This window comes from Moschus berezovskii, chromosome 15 (genome assembly GCF_049115385.1).
Source record: "Moschus berezovskii isolate FMDL1 chromosome 15, NW_MosBer_1.0, whole genome shotgun sequence".
Lineage (NCBI taxonomy): Eukaryota > Metazoa > Chordata > Mammalia > Artiodactyla > Moschidae > Moschus > Moschus berezovskii.
The window spans coordinates 17,889,674-17,908,035 of NC_142474.1; the positions used below are offsets into that span (position 1 = coordinate 17,889,674).

At 50.9% G+C, this 18,362-nt stretch overlaps 1 protein-coding gene and 1 long non-coding RNA gene across 4 annotated transcripts in view; one reads left to right on the forward strand and one right to left on the reverse strand.

Moving 5' to 3' along the window:
* The window catches only part of LOC148775346 (uncharacterized), a 28,265-nt gene extending 21,769 nt beyond the window's left edge, over nt 1–6,496 (reverse strand). The window contains exon 1 of the long non-coding RNA XR_016039123.1: nt 6,282–6,496. This is a non-coding gene — a long non-coding RNA (uncharacterized LOC148775346). The remainder of the gene's footprint in view (nt 1–6,281) is intronic.
* SLA2 (Src like adaptor 2) overlaps nt 17–18,362 on the forward strand; it is a 26,101-nt gene continuing 7,755 nt past the window's right edge. The window contains exons 1-6 of one of the 3 annotated variants that reach the window (XM_088843812.1): nt 17–703; nt 3,569–3,699; nt 8,133–8,232; nt 8,595–8,681; nt 10,694–10,797; nt 11,419–12,668. In XM_088843812.1, coding sequence (XP_088699938.1) covers nt 3,609–3,699; nt 8,133–8,232; nt 8,595–8,681; nt 10,694–10,797; nt 11,419–11,747 — 711 coding nt within the window. In that variant the 5' untranslated portion in view covers nt 17–703; nt 3,569–3,608 and the 3' untranslated portion in view covers nt 11,748–12,668. Of the gene's footprint in view, nt 704–3,556; nt 3,700–8,132; nt 8,233–8,594; nt 8,682–10,693; nt 10,798–11,418; nt 12,669–18,362 lie in introns of those variants that run through there. The other 2 variants (XM_088843811.1, XM_055436829.2) reach the window with 2 other exon arrangements.

Genomic DNA, 18,362 nt, shown 5'->3' on the forward strand with positions numbered 1-18,362 from the left:
CTTGACAGTGCTTCCCTTACTTGCCAGGAAGAGGAATCTCTTGGCGTGGTGAAGATTCAGAGTCTGGGGGCTGCTCCTCTGCTGACTTGATTCAGAAGATGTGGGAGGGTCTCAGGGATCTGAGACTAGCAAGCCCCCTCAGGTGATGGTGATGATCAGGGAAGCCTGGCTACCCATTTACCTTGGGTCTGTGTTCCTCAGAGCAGACCCAAACCCCAGAGCCAGAAGAGAAACCTCTCCCTCCAGGATCGTGACGCGGCAGCTGCTTCTCCCCCACAAACAGGAACTTGGGGAAGGTGGCTCCTTGATGGTCTGTGATGCCGTCAGAGGAAACGGGTGGTTGTGAGAACCACAGAGCCTGCAGATGTGAGCCGGGAGCCCCAAGGACCCTGCAGCAGAGCTCAGAGACATGGGTCCTGCTTCCCCACCTGGCTGTACTTGACAGGGCCACCTAGTCAGAGGTCTCTGAGGAGCACGGGACTCCTGTCTCATCCCCGGGGTACAGACCGCTACCACAGGCAGATGCCAAGCTCCCCAAAGCTCCCTGAAGACTCGCCGGTCAAGAGGTTTCTGGGTGGCCTAGAACTAAGGACATTGGCAGACTTCCAGAAGACTTTCCACCCCACTGAGAGCTCCAACCTCTTCAGCTAAAGCATGCATCTTAGCTGGGCCCCCACCCCAAGACTCTGATGACAGGAAACCAGTAAGTATGCTTGTTTTTGTTTTCTGATGGCCTTGGGACTGTGAGGAAGGATGGTTCCCTCAAGACTGGGAGTGTGCTATACAGTTGGGAAATAAGCTCCAGGGGAAGGGGAGTTGGTTCTGGTGAAGCTGTGAGAAGCGGCTTCTGAGGGTCCTCCTCTCCCCCTTGGCTGTTCCCTCCAGCTGCTTTTCATGCCTATTCTGGTCCCATCTCAGTTCCCAACTTGCTGTGTGACTTGGGGACCCTCTCTGAGCTATAGCCGTACGGTGTCAGTGGATACAAGGAGTCTAGATTATAACCTCTGAAGGTACATTCAGTTCTGGAGTCTACAGTTCCTCTCAAAAAGGTCTTCGGCTGATCTTTCTCAGCTAAAAGAGAGGGCAGGGGTTCTCCCTTTAGCTCAATCCAAATCTGTGACTTCCCTCCACCACTGAGAAATTATCTTCAGAAGCACAAACACACAGAAGACTCAGATTGTAAACCAGGTCTGCACTAACCAACTATCAACAGAGCGCGAGGTCACTCTCTGGGCCCTGGTCATTGTTTGGAATGGTATTCAAACCCTGCCGATCTCTCATAAGGTCAAGTGCGATGATCAAAACAATGTGGGCCGTGTGCTGACCTCAGCTGTCTTTAACTCTTTCCTTCCACCCATGCCTGGGCCCCTGCAAAGTGCCTAACATGAGTAAGTTATTCAGATACTCACACAGTTATTATTAGATTCTTTAAGTTTGGGCCAATACCACCTCCTCTTCCTAGGTCTGCCCAGCCACCGTCTTCATTTTGCCCCCAGAAGTCTTCCCGACCTTGACCTGACTAGGTGAAGGGAGCTGGCAGAGTGCTGGGGGCTGGCAGCCTGAGTGCAGGGTTCTCGCCTCCTGTGGGCCCAGCCCCCACCTCTGCCTGCAGCGGGAAGAAGCCTCTGGGTTTAGTGTGGTTGCTAACTGTGGTGACTTTGTCTTGCTCAAGGAGAAGAAAGCAACCTTCACTGAGCACACACTCCCTGCCAGGCTGCTCAGCTTCTCCTCACAACCCATGATGTCAGTATTATTCCCAGATTCACACATGAGACTCAGAGAATTCGCATGCTTTGCCTGAGGTTACACAGCTTGAGTTTGGTTGGTCTGAATTAAGCCCTTGCGCTAACCAGGCATGGTCTGTCCCAGGGGTTTTCTGGACCCGTGTCTGTATACCTCATACCCAAGGGAAGAAAAGGCTGGGACCAGCAGGACTGTTAAAAACCTGACCAGGAAGAGCTGCCTTGACCTTGAGGGAAGCAGAGACCCCAGGAGGCAGCAGCACCAGCTCGGGCTGCCAAGGTTTCAGGATTTCCAAGACTGAGCAGGAAGTGGCTGCCAGGAGCCATCCTCTAAGGGTGGACCTGAGCTTCCCTGGGAGGGAGAGCAAACAGATCCTGTTTTCCCCGTGTCAATGGCATGAGATGGCAGATGGTTTCACAGATAATTGTTCTAACCTCTAAGGCAGGACCTTTATTCCTCAGACAGGATGGCTGGTGAGGCCACAGAAGCTCCTCCGAGATCATGGCGAGCAGCTGTCCTCACCCAGGGGTAGGGAGATGTTCAAAGGCAGGATAGAGCCTGCCATGTCCCCACACTTGTGTAATCATGTCCTGTCTGTAAGGAAAAGTCTGAAACTGTCTCAAAGAATGAAACCACCTTCCTGCAACATCTTAATAATATATTGTTTGAAAAAAATCAGCATTACCATGGAAACCTGAGAATTTAAATTATTCTAAGGATAATGGGCAAGATCCCCTGGAGAAGGAAATGGCTACCCACCCCAGTGTTTTTGCCTGGAGAATCCCATGGACAAGGGAGCCTGGCGGGCTACAGCCCATCGGGTTGCAAGAGTTGGGCACAGCTTAGAGATTAAATAACAAACAAGGATAAGACGCCTATCCAAAGAGCTTATAATCACTCCATCCATTTAGGTAATGTGCATCAAGTGCCATCTGTGGGTGAAAATGCCGAGGATATGGGCAAACAGGTCCTTGTTCACAGCATGCTGTGGAATCAGGACTGGTTAAATGAGCACCCCAGTACATGAATAATTAAAAATTGGGAAAGCACAACAGGGAGCCAAGAGGGACACAAGGGAAGGTCCCCAGGAACAGCCTCTGGTGAAGTGACCTTCAGGGTGTGAGAAAGGAAAAGCAGGCACTGGCCAGCCTCTTCACACGCGTTATCTCTCAGGCCCATATGGAGGGTGTCGTTATCCCCTTTTTCAAATGAGGGAATGGAGGCAAAGAGAGGGAAATGGTTCGACGACCAATCCTGTAAAGACTTGCAAGTCATCACTGTGTCATACAGTCTCCCCCCTCAGATCCCCCTTGCCCACCTAGCCATGGGTCCTGGTGTGCCTGGAATGAATGAACTCTCTCCTGTCATTGGCCCTTGCCCCCCAGGTGACAGAATGTGATCCCAGGTCAGGCAGTGGTTCTAAGGAACCATAGCAGTGAGCAGCTAGGGCTGGGGGATTCAGGGAAAACTTCCTGGGGAGGGTGGGATACAGACAGGCTGGAAATGCAAAAAGGGTCTTCCAGCCAGTGGGAGGGGACTTCACATGGGGAAAGGCCCAGAAACATTGAATGGAGCATGGCTGCAGGGTAGAAAAGATGGGATGAAAAGAAAACAAGATCTGGTTTGCAGAAAGCCTTCAGAGTCTGGTGGGGAGGGGCTGGAGCCACGGGAGGGATCTCATTCCCTTGTGTCAGCCAGGAGGTCAGCAGGGCTGAGCTGGGGCAGGGTGGGGTGGAGGAGGGGTGGGCAGGAGCGGGAGGAGGCGGGGGTCTGGGCACCAGGCTTGGAGAGCCATGGCGTGTCCCCATCACAGCATCTCTTTCAGATTTCTCTTGGCAATGTGCTCCTGAGTGTTCTGAGGAACGATGGGAAGTCAGCCCAGCAGGGGGAAAGCCCTTCCAAGCCCAACCTTCAGCCCCTGTGTGCGCGGCCAGGATCCTGAGCCCATGCAAGCAGGTAGGCAGGCCATGGGCCCCGGGGCAGCCAGGGCCTTCCTGACCAGCCACTCCGACACAGCTTTAAGTATAAACACAGCTTCGAGCGTTCGCCTCTCCATGAACCCAACAGCCAGGGTCCCTGCTCTCGCGGAGCATACATATTAGTGGTCAGAACATTAAACCAGATAAACTAGAATATGTGAGAGGGTGACAGTAGCGACCCGGAGGGTGTGATGGTCCCCAGGTGTCTCCCACGGCTTCCCTCCTCCTAACTCAGCTTACCCAGAGACTGAGCTGTAGCTCTTAGACCAGCCCACTTCCACTGCTCTCCAAAGCTACGCCATCCATTACCACAGCCACTAACCTTATGTTGCTATTTCAGTTTAGACTGAAATTAATTAAAATCAAAGATTCAGCTCCTCAGTCACACCAGGCTTATTTTAAGTGCTCACCAGCCGTATGTAGCTACTAGCTACCTTATTGGACAACACAATTGCAGAACATTTCCATCAGCACAGAAAGTTCTGCTGGATGGTGATGCTGTTATCCTGAGAGGTGCTATGGAATACTTGAAGCAAAATAGAGCAATGATGCCTGGAAAAATGAGTTCATACAAGGCATAGGCTGAACCTATCATTGTGGTTTTCTAAGGCAGTCCTGACTAAAAATGTCTGTTTTTTTGATGATTCAGTTCAGTTCAGTCGCTTAGTCATGTTCAACTCTGCAACCCCATGGACTGCAGCATGCCAGGCTTCCCTGTCCATCACCAACTCCCAGAGCTTGCTCAAACTCATGTCCATCAAGTCGGTGATGCCATCCAATCATCCCATCCTCTGTCATCCTCTTCTCCTCCCGCCTTGAGTCTTTCCTGGCATCAGGGTCTTTTCCAATGAGTCAGATGATTAAGATAATTAGGCCATCAAAGTATCCTGCAGTATCTAATACTTTGATGTTAGAACTATAGCCCCAGTTTTTTCTTGTTCCCTAAAACAGCCCACAAATCCTTTCTAACATCACTTTCTGATTTGGGGTTTTGATAGTGCATTTGTCAGCGGCTCCCAGAGAGAGAGAACTAGTAGGGTATGTGTGTGCACACGTGTGTAAGAGAGAATTTAAGAACTTGGCCCAAGTGGTTGTGAGTGGCCAGTCTGACGTCTGCAAGGCAGGTCAGCAGGCTGGAGACCGGGGAGGAGTTTATGCTGCTGAATTCCAGAGTGGAGCCTGGAGGCAGGATTCTCTCTTCTTACAAGGACATCAGCCTTTTTCTCTCTGTCTTCACCTGACTGGAGAAGATCCACTCACATTGTGGAGGGTAATTCAAAACCTACTGATTTAAATCATTGGAAAAGACCCTGATGCTGGGAAAGATTGAAGACAAAGGGAGAACGGGGTGGTAGAGGATGAGATGGTTAGATAACATCACTGACTCGATGGACATGAAGCTGAGCAAACTCCAAGGAGGACAAAGAGGCCTGGCGTGCTGCAGTCCACAGTGTTGCAAAGAGTTGGACACAATTTAATGACTGAATAGCAACTGACTTAACTGTTAATCTCCTCTAAAAAAACAGCAGCATGGCAGCATCTAGACTAGTATTTGACCCAATATCTGAGTTCTGTGGGCTAGCCACTCTGACGCACAAAAGTAACTATCACAGATAACAAGATTACTCTAAACCATCAGCACTTTTAGGAGGAAGGACACAGCCACATAGTTAAACAGGAGTGGGAGAGTGCAGAGCCACAGTCTGGATGTCTGTGTTTGGCAGGTGTTGCCCCCAATCTGAAAAGTCCTCTACATTGGTGGGGGCGTCCTTTCCACTTCTCTGCCCCCATCCCCAATATCCTCCTTTCATTTTTTTTTTTTATTTGTGTTCTTTTTAGCCACACCACACAGCATGCAGGATCTTAGTTCCCCGACCACGAATCAAACCCGTGCCCCCAGGGAAGGCCCAGTATCCTCCCTCTTTAATACCAGCCTCCCCCAGATCCCAGATCCAGGTGTTATCGACACCTGGACCCTGCAGACACCTGGCGGGCAGGCAGCTGCCTCCTCTCTGCCCCACTGTGCACCCAGATTCTGGGGCCCTGCAGGAAGAGATCTGCAAACCACACAGATCCACCTTGTTTCCTCTGAATCAAGCCACAGGCAGTGCCCCCAAGGCAGCTCTGACTCACAGAGAGGCAGCTGAGAGGGGTGACCCCCAGCAGGTGTCCTGGGGCCCTCCCTGCCTGTGGGAACAGAGGGGAACTGGGTACTCCCCTCTCCCAGGGTCTCCAGGGGAAGGACGGGCCACAGCTGTGGACAAGGCAGGCATAGCCCCTGAGACAGGAGCTAAAGCAACCATCAGTTACAATTGTATTAGATTTTGGTGACAGTTTTAAGGGTCTCTGATTCAGAGTGTGGGCCGAGGGGCTTGTCGGGGGCAGGGGGACATTTCATTTCATCCAAGGAGTGAAGGATGAAGATGACTCAGCCACTGGAGGGGACCCATCAGGGGGCAGCATGTGCAACTCAGTAGCTCCTGGGGATGTGAAGCCAGGGCTTCCAGAAGGGAGAGGGGCCATTCCATTCTTTTCTCAGGACACGCGCCCCAGACTTACTTGCGCCATGTATTCGAGCATCAGGCACTCCCCTGCCCCGTGGGATGGCCAGGCCCCAGGGTCTGAGGACTCCAGTCTGGGGTCAACAAGGGGATCTCCGTGTGGGTCTGGGAGAACATGCAGGAACAGGTCCATTTCCAGAATCTGTCTCACTCTGTCCATCTCCCGGAGGCCTTCAGCCCCCATGAAGAGTCTAACTCTGTGTCTGCCCCGCCCATCCCCTGGGTCCTTGTCTGTCCTCTTCTCTCCCTCCCTCACTTCCTGGGGCCTTAGCTCTGTCTAGAGGGCCTCACAGAGGCCTCTCAGGCCCTGAGGAGCATCTGTGAGTTACATAAACCTTTCTTTCTGGCCCTGACTGCTTCTCATAGCTTGATGCAGAGGCCCCTACTGAGATGGGACGAGGAGGAAGGGGAGGGGTCCACTGGGGTGTGGGTGAAGGGTGCTCAGTAGGATGGGATTTTTCAGTAAAAGTGGACCTGGACAAGCATCAGGAGATCTAGTTAGATGGGACAGGCTGGTCCCCAGTGGGGCGAGGGGATGAACATCCTATGCTAAAGGTAGCCGCTTGCCTCCTGCTCTCCCAACTTCAAGTTTAGGCCTCAAGGCCCCTGTGTTCTCAGGACCAGTCCTGGTGGGGTGGGGTAGGGGTGGGGGTGGCTTGGCATCCTCTGTCTCTGTGACTCCCTCTTTGAACGTCAGCCTCCCAGGCAGTCTGGGCCTTTCAGAGATGTGCTGTGCAGGCCAGTCCACCCTCCCTGGGCCCAGGAGCAGTGCCCCATGGGTGGAGAAGGACTGCCAGCAGAGCGCCCTGCAGAACCTCAGTTGCTTTGCTGTGTCTGAATAGAGACGATGCATACAGCAGGTGCTCAGCTAGATATGGCAGGTGTGTGACTAGGACACTTGACAGAGCCATGCGCTCCTGCTGGGCACCTGCTCTGGGCCAGGCCTGTCATAGCGGGCCTGGGGTTGCACTTCTTCTGAGGGGGCAGCACAGACTTGCCCCTGTCGCTCAGGACAAAAGTCACGAGAGAACCACTCTGCCCACGTGCAGGCACTCCAGAGTTACAGCGCCCGTCCAGATGGGTGATGTCCTGGGCCCCTCCAGGAGCCCTCACCCTCCCGTGTTCCCCTCTCAGCCCCTCAAAGCTGGTCCATCTGGTAACCACCTCATCAGTGCCTTTCAGAAGCTGAGCTCAGAAATCCAGGCTAATACCTGCTTACAACTGTCAGTTTTAAGTTTGCTGAGCAGCAGAATTCCTCTATCAAAATCTCCTGTGATGATCTGTGTAAAAATGGGGTTGTAGGCACTTCCCTGGTGGTCCAGTGGTTAAGAATCTGCCTGCCAGTGAGGGGGACATGGGTTCTATCCCAGGTCCGGGAACTAAGATCCCACATGCTACAGGGCAACTAAGCCTATGCGCCTCGACCACTGAGCCCACGCACTCTGGAGCCCATGCTCTACCCACCGCAGCAAGAAGCCCACGCACTGCAACTAGCTTGAGAGTAGCCCCTACTCGCTGCAACTTGAGAAAGCCTGTGCCCAGCAACGAAGAGACCATGCGCTGCAATGAAGACCCTGCAATAAAGACCCTGCACAGTCAAAAAAAAGGGATTGTAGTCAGGAGCCCCACTCCCTTTGCCACACCAGTCCTCTCCCTGAGGGACCCTAGGAGATGTCTGGGCGCCCTGGGGCTCTACACAGCCCTGTGGAAAAGCATCAGATCCAGGCACCCTCTGGGAGCCCAGCAGACATGCCGCCCCACGTGCCTGTGGGAGGACTGATGGAGGAACCCAGCCTCCACCGGAACTCAAGTCTGGCCCAAGAGTGACCACCTCTGTCCCTCCCTCCAGAGAGGAGCCGGGCCAAGGCTGTGGCCCTGGGCAGTTTCCCAGTGGGCGAGCAGGCAGAGCTTTCGCTGAGACTGGGCGAGCCGTTGACCATCGTCTCGGAGTAAGTCCTTCCGAGGGCACTGGGTGGGATGCTCTGTCCCTTCCCCCAATCCCTGAAGATGTACTCATGGAGGGAGGGGTCCCTTCCAGGAGTAAAGAGCATGGCCTTTGGTGCTGAGCTCACAAAAGCGGAGTGTCTACAGCTTGACACTCCTGCAGGGAGAAGCAGTGGGGAGGGGCCCTGAATCAGACCATCTGCTGCCCAGGAGGTACCTGCACTGGCTGGTGCAAGGAAACCTGGGACACTGAGGTGGGACAGGTGGCCACAGGACCCAGCCTGGTGGGTCCCCATGAATCCCCCAGGAGCACTTCCCAGGGCTTGGCCCTTATGAGAAGGGGGCCCCCTCGTCCTTCTCTCTCCAGGGATGGAGACTGGTGGACGGTGCTGTCAGATGTCTCGGGCAGAGAGTACAGCATACCCAGCATCCACGTGGCCAGAATCTCCCATGGGTGAGTCCCCATCCCAGGCCCTGCCTCGGGGGGCTTCCTGCTGTCTCCTCCCACAAGTGTGGTTCTGTACGTCCAGTCTTATCTGAGCGAGCTGGCATGAGCAGTGAATCAGGCCAGGACCCTGTCCTCCAGAGGAGCTGACAACTGACTCTCTCAGGTCAGCCTGTGAGGCTTGGGAGCCCAGGGCTCACGAAGGCTTCATGGAGATGTAGCGCCTGGTCCTTAGAGGATGGCCAAGATTTTGGTGAGGAGGGCATAGCAACCCACTCCAGTATTCTTGCCTGGAGGATCCCGTGGACAGAGGAGCCTGGTAGGCTGCAGTCTATGGGGTCACAGAGTCGGACATGACTGAAGTGGCTTAGCACACATGCACATGCAAGAATCTGGTGGAGGGGAATGCTGGGCATTAATGTCGCCAGGGAGCCTCCTTGGGTGGTCCTTCCAAGAGACATTTACTTGGGAGGACTGGACTTGGGCACACATGGTCTTTTACAAAGTGTGAGCCATCTCTTGCCAAGAGTAAGTGACAGATTGACTCCAGAGCAAATTCTGTGTCTAGAAAAAAAGGCAATGAATAACCTGGAGCCAGGAATGTGTCACTGTGTGTGCCGTGACAGCCGCTCTTCAGTTCTGAGGAAAACTCAGAACTCAGGGATGGCCTTACTTTCTGAAGCTCATGGGATGCCTGACTCTGATCCTGAGACAGGAGAACCCCTCATAGAGGATCAGTTCACACAGAGGCAGGGTGAAACCCACCTGGCCTACATGTCTCTCCGTGGCCTAGGCCTGCTGCCGAGTTTTGTGTCCATAGCTGACACTGAAGTTTAAACTGAGGAAACACTGACTACCTCTAAGAGTCAGTCCCCTTTCTGGCCACAACTTCATTTGTAGCCTCTTTATGAAGGGATGTGTTTTATTTGCTATGAAATTAGGCTAAGTTTGCTGCTGGCACCAAGAGAATCATAGCTTCTTATTTACTTGGGATCAACTCAACCCTGACTCTGGCTTAGATTGTGGAGTTTCACAGAATGACAGCCATTTCCATCAAACTGGCTTCCTGAGGCTTTGCTTGGGCCCCCCAGCCTGATGCTGGGAAAGATTGAAGGCAGAAGGAGAAGGGGGTGGCAGAGGGAGATGGTTTGATAGCATCACCAATTCAACGGACATGAATCTGAGCAAACTCTGGAGATAGTGGAGGACAGAGGAGTCTGGTGGGTTACAGTCCATGGGGTCACAAAGAGTTGGACACGACTTAGCCACTGAACAACAGCAACAACCCAGGAGTGACTCTGGGGACAGCGGGAAGCAGATGGACTAGTAGCCAAAAAATTCCTACAACACTTCCTTGAACTTTGCATGGCAGTGAAGTCCCTCGTGGACATACATGGGTGAGGGGTCAGACGAAGAGAGGAAGGAGGATGTGGGCTCAGATCCCCAAGAACCCCAGCACTGGACGCACATATGGAGACCCGTGGCTACATAACTTTTTCCTCAAAATTTTAGAATGTCTTGAACATTCTAGTTCCAAACTTTCGACCCACAAATAAGCTCCACTGGAAGTGAGATTTCGGTGATAATGAGTAAATGTTCACCTGCACACCGTTTGACTACATAGTTAAACTTTAAACTTCAAATCAAATATTCACTAAACTTAAAAAAAAGAACAATTCTTAGAGAGGTGAAGGCTTAGAAATGTGAGTGAATGGCGTAGCGGCGCTGGGGGAACTGGGTGGGTGACAGGAGAGGATCTGGGATCACCTAACCTGTCCCCAGACCCTGGCCATTTGGGAATCAGGTCTCCAGTCAGAGAATACTGGGGCTGACCCCTTGAGATTGTCATCTGAGGGCCCTGGAGCCAGAACCAGGACACAGCTGCGGGGCCTGAGAGACCCCAAGGCCAGCTGTCCATGGGACAGTTGGAATTGGAGGTCCACAGAGGCAGGAGAGGTTCCAGTAGGGTCTTGGCCCACACACGCCCAGGCTGACCCCCAACTGTCTCTCCCTACCCCCAGGTGGCTGTATGAGGGCCTGAGCCGGGAGAAAGCTGAGGAACTGCTGCTGCTGCCTGGGAACCGTGGAGGGGCCTTCCTCATCCGGGAGAGCCAGACCAGGAGAGGTGGGTAAGCTCAGTGCCACCCTCAGCTCATCCCTGTCGTGCCAGTAGCCAGGTGTGATGTGACTTGGGGGTAGTGGTAGGAGGCCAGATGTGAAGGGCTGGAGACAGCCTCAGAGTTGGACGGCCTGACTAACTGACCACATGCTGCGGCCATGAGAACCCATCAACAATGGGGAAAAAGGACTCCTATGGTGGCTTCAAATGCAGGGGCCCCGGTGTTTGATCCCTGGTTGAGGAACTAGTATCCACCTGCCACAACTGAAGATCCCATGTGCTGCATCTTGGACCCTGTACAGCCACATAAATAAATGAAAATATTAAAAAAAAAAAAAAAAGAGGCAATGACCTGCATTTCCAAAAGTGGGTGTGAATTGCCCACAGAAGGAATCCAGGCTTAGCCAACGCTTTGGCAACCGGGACTTACCATATAGTCATAGGAGAGTACAGTCATTCCCTGCCTTGACCAATAATGATTTCTCCTCCCCAGAACACAGCAGGATCCTGATCTCTTGGCAAAATGTTGACAAGTTGACAAGGTCTCTGTGCTTTGGGTCATTAGCCAGTTGGAGCCAGAGATCCCACCAGGAGTTACCTCATGACCCTCCTTTCTTTGCTGTGCAGATGGAGCAACAGAAGCCCACAGAGGGATGGAGACCTGTCACACTGCACATCCAAATGGGGCCTCTCCTACCCCAGGTTCAGGGCCTTTGCAAACAAAACATGAAATCAAGTCTGTCTCTGATGCCCTTGCTTACTCTCTGAACTGCAGCCAGGCATCCCTTACAGCAAGGACAGAGAGGAACAGTGTTCACGTTTATGTTAGGCCTTTTAATTGCCTTCACACAACCCTGTTGCAGGGGCAGGGGCTGTCCTTCCAGTGTTCCCATTTTACAGATGAGGAAACTGAGACTTGTAGAGAAACTATTTGCCTAGGGAGACACAGATTATAAGTGCATAGCTGGGATTCAAACCCAGCTGAGGTTCATCTCACTTCAGACCCCCAAGAGAGGCCCACCTGTGATGATAATGGTGATTCATTGCAACCTCAGGGATGGACTGGGGAGAGGCTCTATAGGATGGGCTTTCTGTGCTTGTCCTAAACTGAACTTTGATGCATTGTCAGGGGTGTACTCAGTTCTCTACTCAAGTCTCCCTCCTGGAGCTCCTTCCAGCACGTCTTTGCCTCTCCTTTCCTTTCTTCAGGAGTCCCCTCCCCACTCCACCTCTCCCCAGCCCCTTCTACTGTTTTCCAGAAAGTACCAGCATCACCCCCTCACACACACCCGTAGGCTGACCAGGGTCAGGGGCTGGCTCAAGTGCGGTAGCTACAAACAGGAAACCATAGCGGTGCTGTTGGGGGCAGGGGTGCTGCAGACCAGGCCCCAGTGAGCTTGAGAAGCCACAGGAAGTGCTCCAGTGCTCAGCTGCCCCACCCCCACTCCTTCTCTGGCCTGGTTGAACCCCAAGAGCATAGTGACCGGAACTTATTGCTACGCTGCCCCCTTTTTAAGAAGATACATATACAGGAGGAACCAGTGGAGAAATAAAGGAGAAAGCAGATAAGAATCTGTAGGGTCTTTGTTTTTTCCTTCCAGTTTCATTGAGACATAACTGATATCCAGCACTGTATAAGTTTAAGGTATAAAGGATCCATAAGATCTCTAAGGATCCACAAAACTGTTGGGATTAAGGTTAGATTTGACTCTAAGGTTTCCCACAGCAACGCCAGAAGGTATTAGTACAGAAGGCAGCTCTCATCAAAAAAGAAAGAAAATTGCCAATTCTACAGGAAAGGCAGCAGTTCCCCAATACTAATTTTTGATCTCTCATCTGGGGCTTCCTTTTGGAGAGTGCTTGTCAAGAAAATGGGTCACGACCCATTTGTGGGTCAAGAAATCAGATTAATTCAGTGGTTATAGACTAGTGGGTCTCAAACCTGGGTGGCCATCAGAATCACCTGGAGGGTTTATTAGACCAAAGACCTGGTCCAGGCAGTTCTGATTTGGTAAGTCTGGGTCCTGAGACTTTGCCTGTCCAACAAGTTCGCAGTTGATGCTTGCTGCTGCTAGTCTCGGGACCACACTTTAAGATCTAGACCTTAGTGGGCTTCCCAGGTGGCTCAGTGGTAAAGAACCCGCCTGCAAATGCAGGAGGCGCAAGAGATGCAGGTTCGATCCCTGGATCAGGAAGATCCCCTGGAGTAGGAAATGGCAACCACTCCAGTATTCTTGCCTGGAAAATCCCATGGACAGAGGAGCCTGGTGGGCTACAGTCAAGGGGATTGCAAAGAGTCAGACATGACAGATCTAGATCTTGGCTTTGTATTGGAATCATCTGGGGGAGATTTATAAATTACTGATGCCTGCCCTCCACCCCCAAAGTTACTGATTTAATTGGTCAAGGGTGTGGCCTGGGCCCTGGAAGCTATAAAAGCCCCCCCAACCCCCAACCCTGGGTGATGCTGATGTGCAGCCAAGGTTGAGACCCATTAAGCTGGTGAATCTGGACTGGTGAGTGTTTAAAGTGAAGTACAGCTGCAACAGGATGCCTCACTGGGGCTGGGGAAAATACTACTTCATCAAACTTTTGTTTTCAATCATTTTAACTGTGTCCTGGGTCACAGTGTAAAATTTCATACTGTGGTTTGTGGTCAAAAAAAAAAAATACTTTGACACTAAAGCTGTAGGGGCCCAAGTGACGCCATAGGATGGTGGTTCTGAGACCCGAGTGTACAGGAATCGTCAGGGAAACATCTTGTCAGTGTGTTCCTGGGCCCCACCGCAGACCTGCCGAATAAGACTGTGGGGCACAGAGGTCAGAAATCTGCTTCCGTCACAAGCTCTCCGGCTGGTTCTCCTGTTCTTTTAAGTTTGAAAACACAGTTCCAGTCTAGAGAACCCAAAATCAAGTAATGAGAGACAGTATTTTTCATGTTTGCATAATGCATCTTGTCATCTATAAGGGTAATTAACTGTTGACTGAGTGGGTGAGACCAGGATTAGCTTTTCTTTGGCCCAAGGGGTGGATGTTCCTCTGGGAGGGAAATTCTGCAGGGGCTTTGAGTCTGTGGATGGACCAAGGAGGAAGTCCTGGGGCACTGAGCTCCCAAGAACACAATTCAGGGCCTGGAGTCGGGAGGGGAAGAGACCTCTACATCTTCCTGAGAGTCCCTTTGGCATACCTTGTGTTTTAGCCCAAGTCAGACTGAAAATCTTGGTCTGTGAAGGGGTTCAAAGGGCTTCTGGAGGTCCTAGGACTGTTCCAGAGATCAGCGCCAGGACCAGACCCCAAAAGCACCACACTCTTACCTTCCTGCTGTCCTACTGTGTGTTGATACTCTGTTGAGGATAAAAGAGTGATGAGCCATATACACTTCCCCCCGAGGGGCTCACCTCTGCATTCTTGTCGGTTGAGAAGCGCTTATAAGCATCTCCTCTGAGTCAGGCCTGCTAAATTGTGGTTCCTGCCCTCAGGCTCCAGACAGTTGAGGGGCCACGGTGCAGCATCCTGAAGGCTCTTAGCGTCTCAGAGGTCTCAGTGGAAGTTCAGAGCTTTTAGTCTAATCCCTCACACTCCTGTGGACCCCTCCTGTCCTCCTGGCATCATCATCAGAACACCTGGGAGAACATGGGCCTGACCCCACAGGTCACTGCAGGCAAGCCTGTGACATTGGCTAAGCCTCCCTGAGCTTCCTGCAACCCCAGTACCTTGCCTTTCCCCCCAGGGGTCTCCCAGTGGCCCTGCACCAGCCACAGCTCCCACAGCCTGCCTTCCGGCCCACTGCCTACCAAAATGCTCCATGAACAAACACTCCTTGTTCTTTCCATTGCTGCATCCTTGCACACAGCCTCCCTTAGCCTGGAAAGCGCCCTCCTCTGTTCTTCCACTTGGCCAACTCCTACTCATCCTTCAAAACCCATTGCAATGTCATGTCCCCAGGATGTTTGTCACCTTTTGCTCTCAATTCGCATAGCTACCTGAAAAGACCTCTTCTGTAGCCGCAATACATTTATTTCTTAAGACAAAGTTGGGTGTGTGGTCTAAGAGCAGGGGAGCTAAACATAAGGATGAGGACCAGAAAGGAAAATTCTGGCTGAGGCATGTGCCAGTGAGACGTCCCTGGCACATGCCCCACAGAATGTGCCCCAGAGAGCGAAGTTCTGATTACCTGTATCTGGGGCTCACGCAGTGCCAGCTCCTGCTCCACAGATATTTACTGGATAAATGGATGAGCGAATGAGTGCATGAGTGTGCGTTGAGGGGAGGAGAGAGGGTGAAGAACCGGGGTAGGGTAGACTGCCCCTCACACCATCTGCTCACAGCGGTTGGAGTACAGATGGTGGCAAGGACTCCTTGAGTCTGCTTTTAATCATGGCTGTGTGCAGTGTTCATCACTGAGATTCAGTAATTCATTCAACAAATATTGCATGGTGACTCTGTGCCAGCCGCTGTTGTAAGTGGTGGGGATTCAACAACAGAAAAAGCAAAATACCTTCCTGCCCACAGTTTAGTTGGCAGTGTCCATAGTGAACAAATAGTAATTAAGTGTCTGATCTTGTCAAGTGCCCTGGAGTAGAAAATGGCACCCCACTCCAGTGTTCTTGCCTGCAAAATTCCATAGACAAAGGAGCCTGGTGGGCTGCAGTCCATGGTGTCGCAGAGTCAGACACGTCTGAGCACACACAGCAGCCCGGCAAGTGCCACAAAGAACACAATAAAGCAGCAGTTAGGAGGAACCAAGTAAACAGGCGCATCCTCTGCAGGTGGGAGGTGTGTGCCTAGAGCAGATTCAAGGTCACCAAAAGTCAGGTCACACAAGGTGTTGCCAGGGTGAGGGTTTCCAATTTATTTTAAATGTGACAGGGAGGGTTCTAAGCAGGGGAGTGACATGATCTGATCCCTGTACTGTGCAAAGAGAGGATCTGGCAGGGGATGAGGTGAAAGTGGGAAGCCACAGTAAGAAGTGGTTGGTTTCCTCATTTGTTCTGAACGTAGCCAGTATATTCAGGTTTTTCTGTAGGGCTGGAAGGGAGATTAAGAGAGAATGGAAGCTCTGAGGGATGATGCTGGGGTTAGAAGCTTAGTAATGGGTGAATCCTGCTGCTGTTTTCTGAGATGGGAACATGGTGGGCAAATAAATTAGAACCATCCCTTGTGAGACCCACTGTTGGATATATGATGGGTGGGGTAGTGTTGAGGGAGAGCTGGGGCTTCTCCCAGGCAGAGAACCAGCTCTGGAGAGTTGTCTGAGTAGGAACTGAGTTGTAAAAGGAAGACTGGTGTTGACTCAGGTGGAAGAGTGTTCCATATAAAGGGAACAATGTGGGCAAAGAGGCAGAGAACAGATAAGGAGTATTGGATGCTTGCTATATGCCAGACCCTGCTGAATGTTTTATCTACTTTACCATCTGAATCCTTGTGGCAATCTCCTGAGACAGGGACAATTATTATCCCCCTTTATAGATGAAGAAACAAATCTGAGAGGTCAGATGATGTCTTAGAGACACAGATAGGGTTATAGTATGCAGGGGTGTCATAGGGTATGACTCTATGGGATATGAACCCAGAAAGTCCAAGTTTAAAAGATGTCCTAAAGCTGGGAGACAGCAGCAGATATTTGGGACTGGCTGCAGCTTGCAGTGAGATGGGACAGCAGGATTCCAGGCACACCGAGCAGTCACAGATGGCCTTGGTAGGAGACCTGTCCCCACATGGGGTTGACAGAGCTTATTATCTCGCTGTGAGGACCCTTCCTGGTTCTGGTAACTGTGGTGACAGTGGCCAAGATGGGGTGGCTGGAGAACCATGCCCCATAGAGGAACTTAGTTCAGCTTGCTGGTTGGCCTCCAGAGACTATTTTCAGATATGTAGCCCTTTCCCAACCAGAGAACTTTTTCAGGGTGACAGCACAGCTCCAGAAAAGATACTTCTCTTTTTAAAAAAATTTTTTTTACTTTTGGCTGCTCTGGGGCTTCATTGCTGCAAAGACTTTCTGTCCTTGTGGTGAGCAGAGGCCAGTCTGTTGCAGCGCTCCGGCTTCTCATTGCAGTGGCTTCTCTTGTTGCAGAGCACAGGCTCTAGGTGAGCAGGCCTCGGTGGTTGCAGCACACGGGCTCAGTAGTTGTGGTACATGGGCTTAGTTGCTCTGTGGCATCTTCCCTGACCAGGGATTGAACCGGTGTCCCCTGCATTGGCAGGAGAACTTTCAGCTACTGTACCACCAAAGAAGCCCCAGAAGAGATTCTTAAAGATACAAAGTCAAGGTGTCTCCAGAGTCAAGTAGAAGACAAAGAAAAGGAAGCAGGGACCCTACTCCATGCTTCTCAAAGTATACTGACTTCGTAGCCTGTAGCCTTGCTAAATTCACTTATTAGTTCTAGTAGCTTTTTTGTAGGTTCCTTAGGATTTTCTACATATATGATCACACATTATCTATAAATAGTTTAATTATTTTCCAACTTATAGACCTTTCTTTTTTTTTCTTGTCTTGATTGCACTCGCTGTGACCTCTAGTATATAACAAGTAAAGTTGTAAGAACATTCTTGCTGTGTTCTTAATCTTAGAAGGAAAAATTTAGTCTTTCCCATTAAGTATGATGTTCAGTTCAGTTCAGTTCAGTCACTCAGTCATGTCCGACTCTTTGCGACCCCATGAATCACAGCATATCAGGCCTCCCTGTCCATCACCAATTCCCAGAGTTCACTCAAACTCATGTCCATCGAGTCGGTGATGCCATCCAGCCATCCCATTCTCTGTCGTCCCCTTCTCCTCCCGCCCCCAATCCTTCCCAGCATCAGAGTCTTTTCCAGTGAGTTAACTCGTCGCATGAGATGGCCAAAGTATTGGAGTTTCAGCTTTAGCATCAGTCCTTCCAGTGAACACCCAGGATTGATCTCCTGATGTTACTTATAGATTTTTCACAGATCCTCTATGTCAGGTTATGAGGAAGTACCCTTCTGTGATAGCAGTATAGTTCCCCAATAATGTCTAGGTTCTAATCCCTGAAACCAGTGAGTGTGAATTACCTTACATTGCAAAAGAGAGTTTGCTGATGTGAGTAAGGATTTTGCGATGGGGAGATTATGGTAGATTATCCAGATGAGCCCAATGAAATCACAAGGGTCTTTACAAGAGAAAGGCAAGAGGGTAAGAATAAAGATGGAATAAGGGGCCATGAACTAAGGAATGCAGGTGGCTTCTAGAAACTGAAAAGGCAAAGAAAGGGGTTCTCCTCCAGAGGCTGCAGAAGAAATACAGGCTTGCTAATACCTTGATTTTTGTTTAGTGAAACCCATTTCAGATTTATGACCCTCAGCATTGTAAAATAATCCACTCTTGTTGTTTTAAACCTCTATATATCTGGTAACTTGTTACAGCAGCCATAGGAAACTATTACACCTTCTATTTTTAGTTTTATTTAAAAAAAATCATAATTGAACTGTGTCAAATTATTTTTCTACATTTCTCCAGGTAATCATTTTTTGCCCCTTTATTCTACTAATATAGTGAATTAACACTGATGTTCAATTTTTAGATCAACTTTAATTCCTGGGATAAAGCCAGT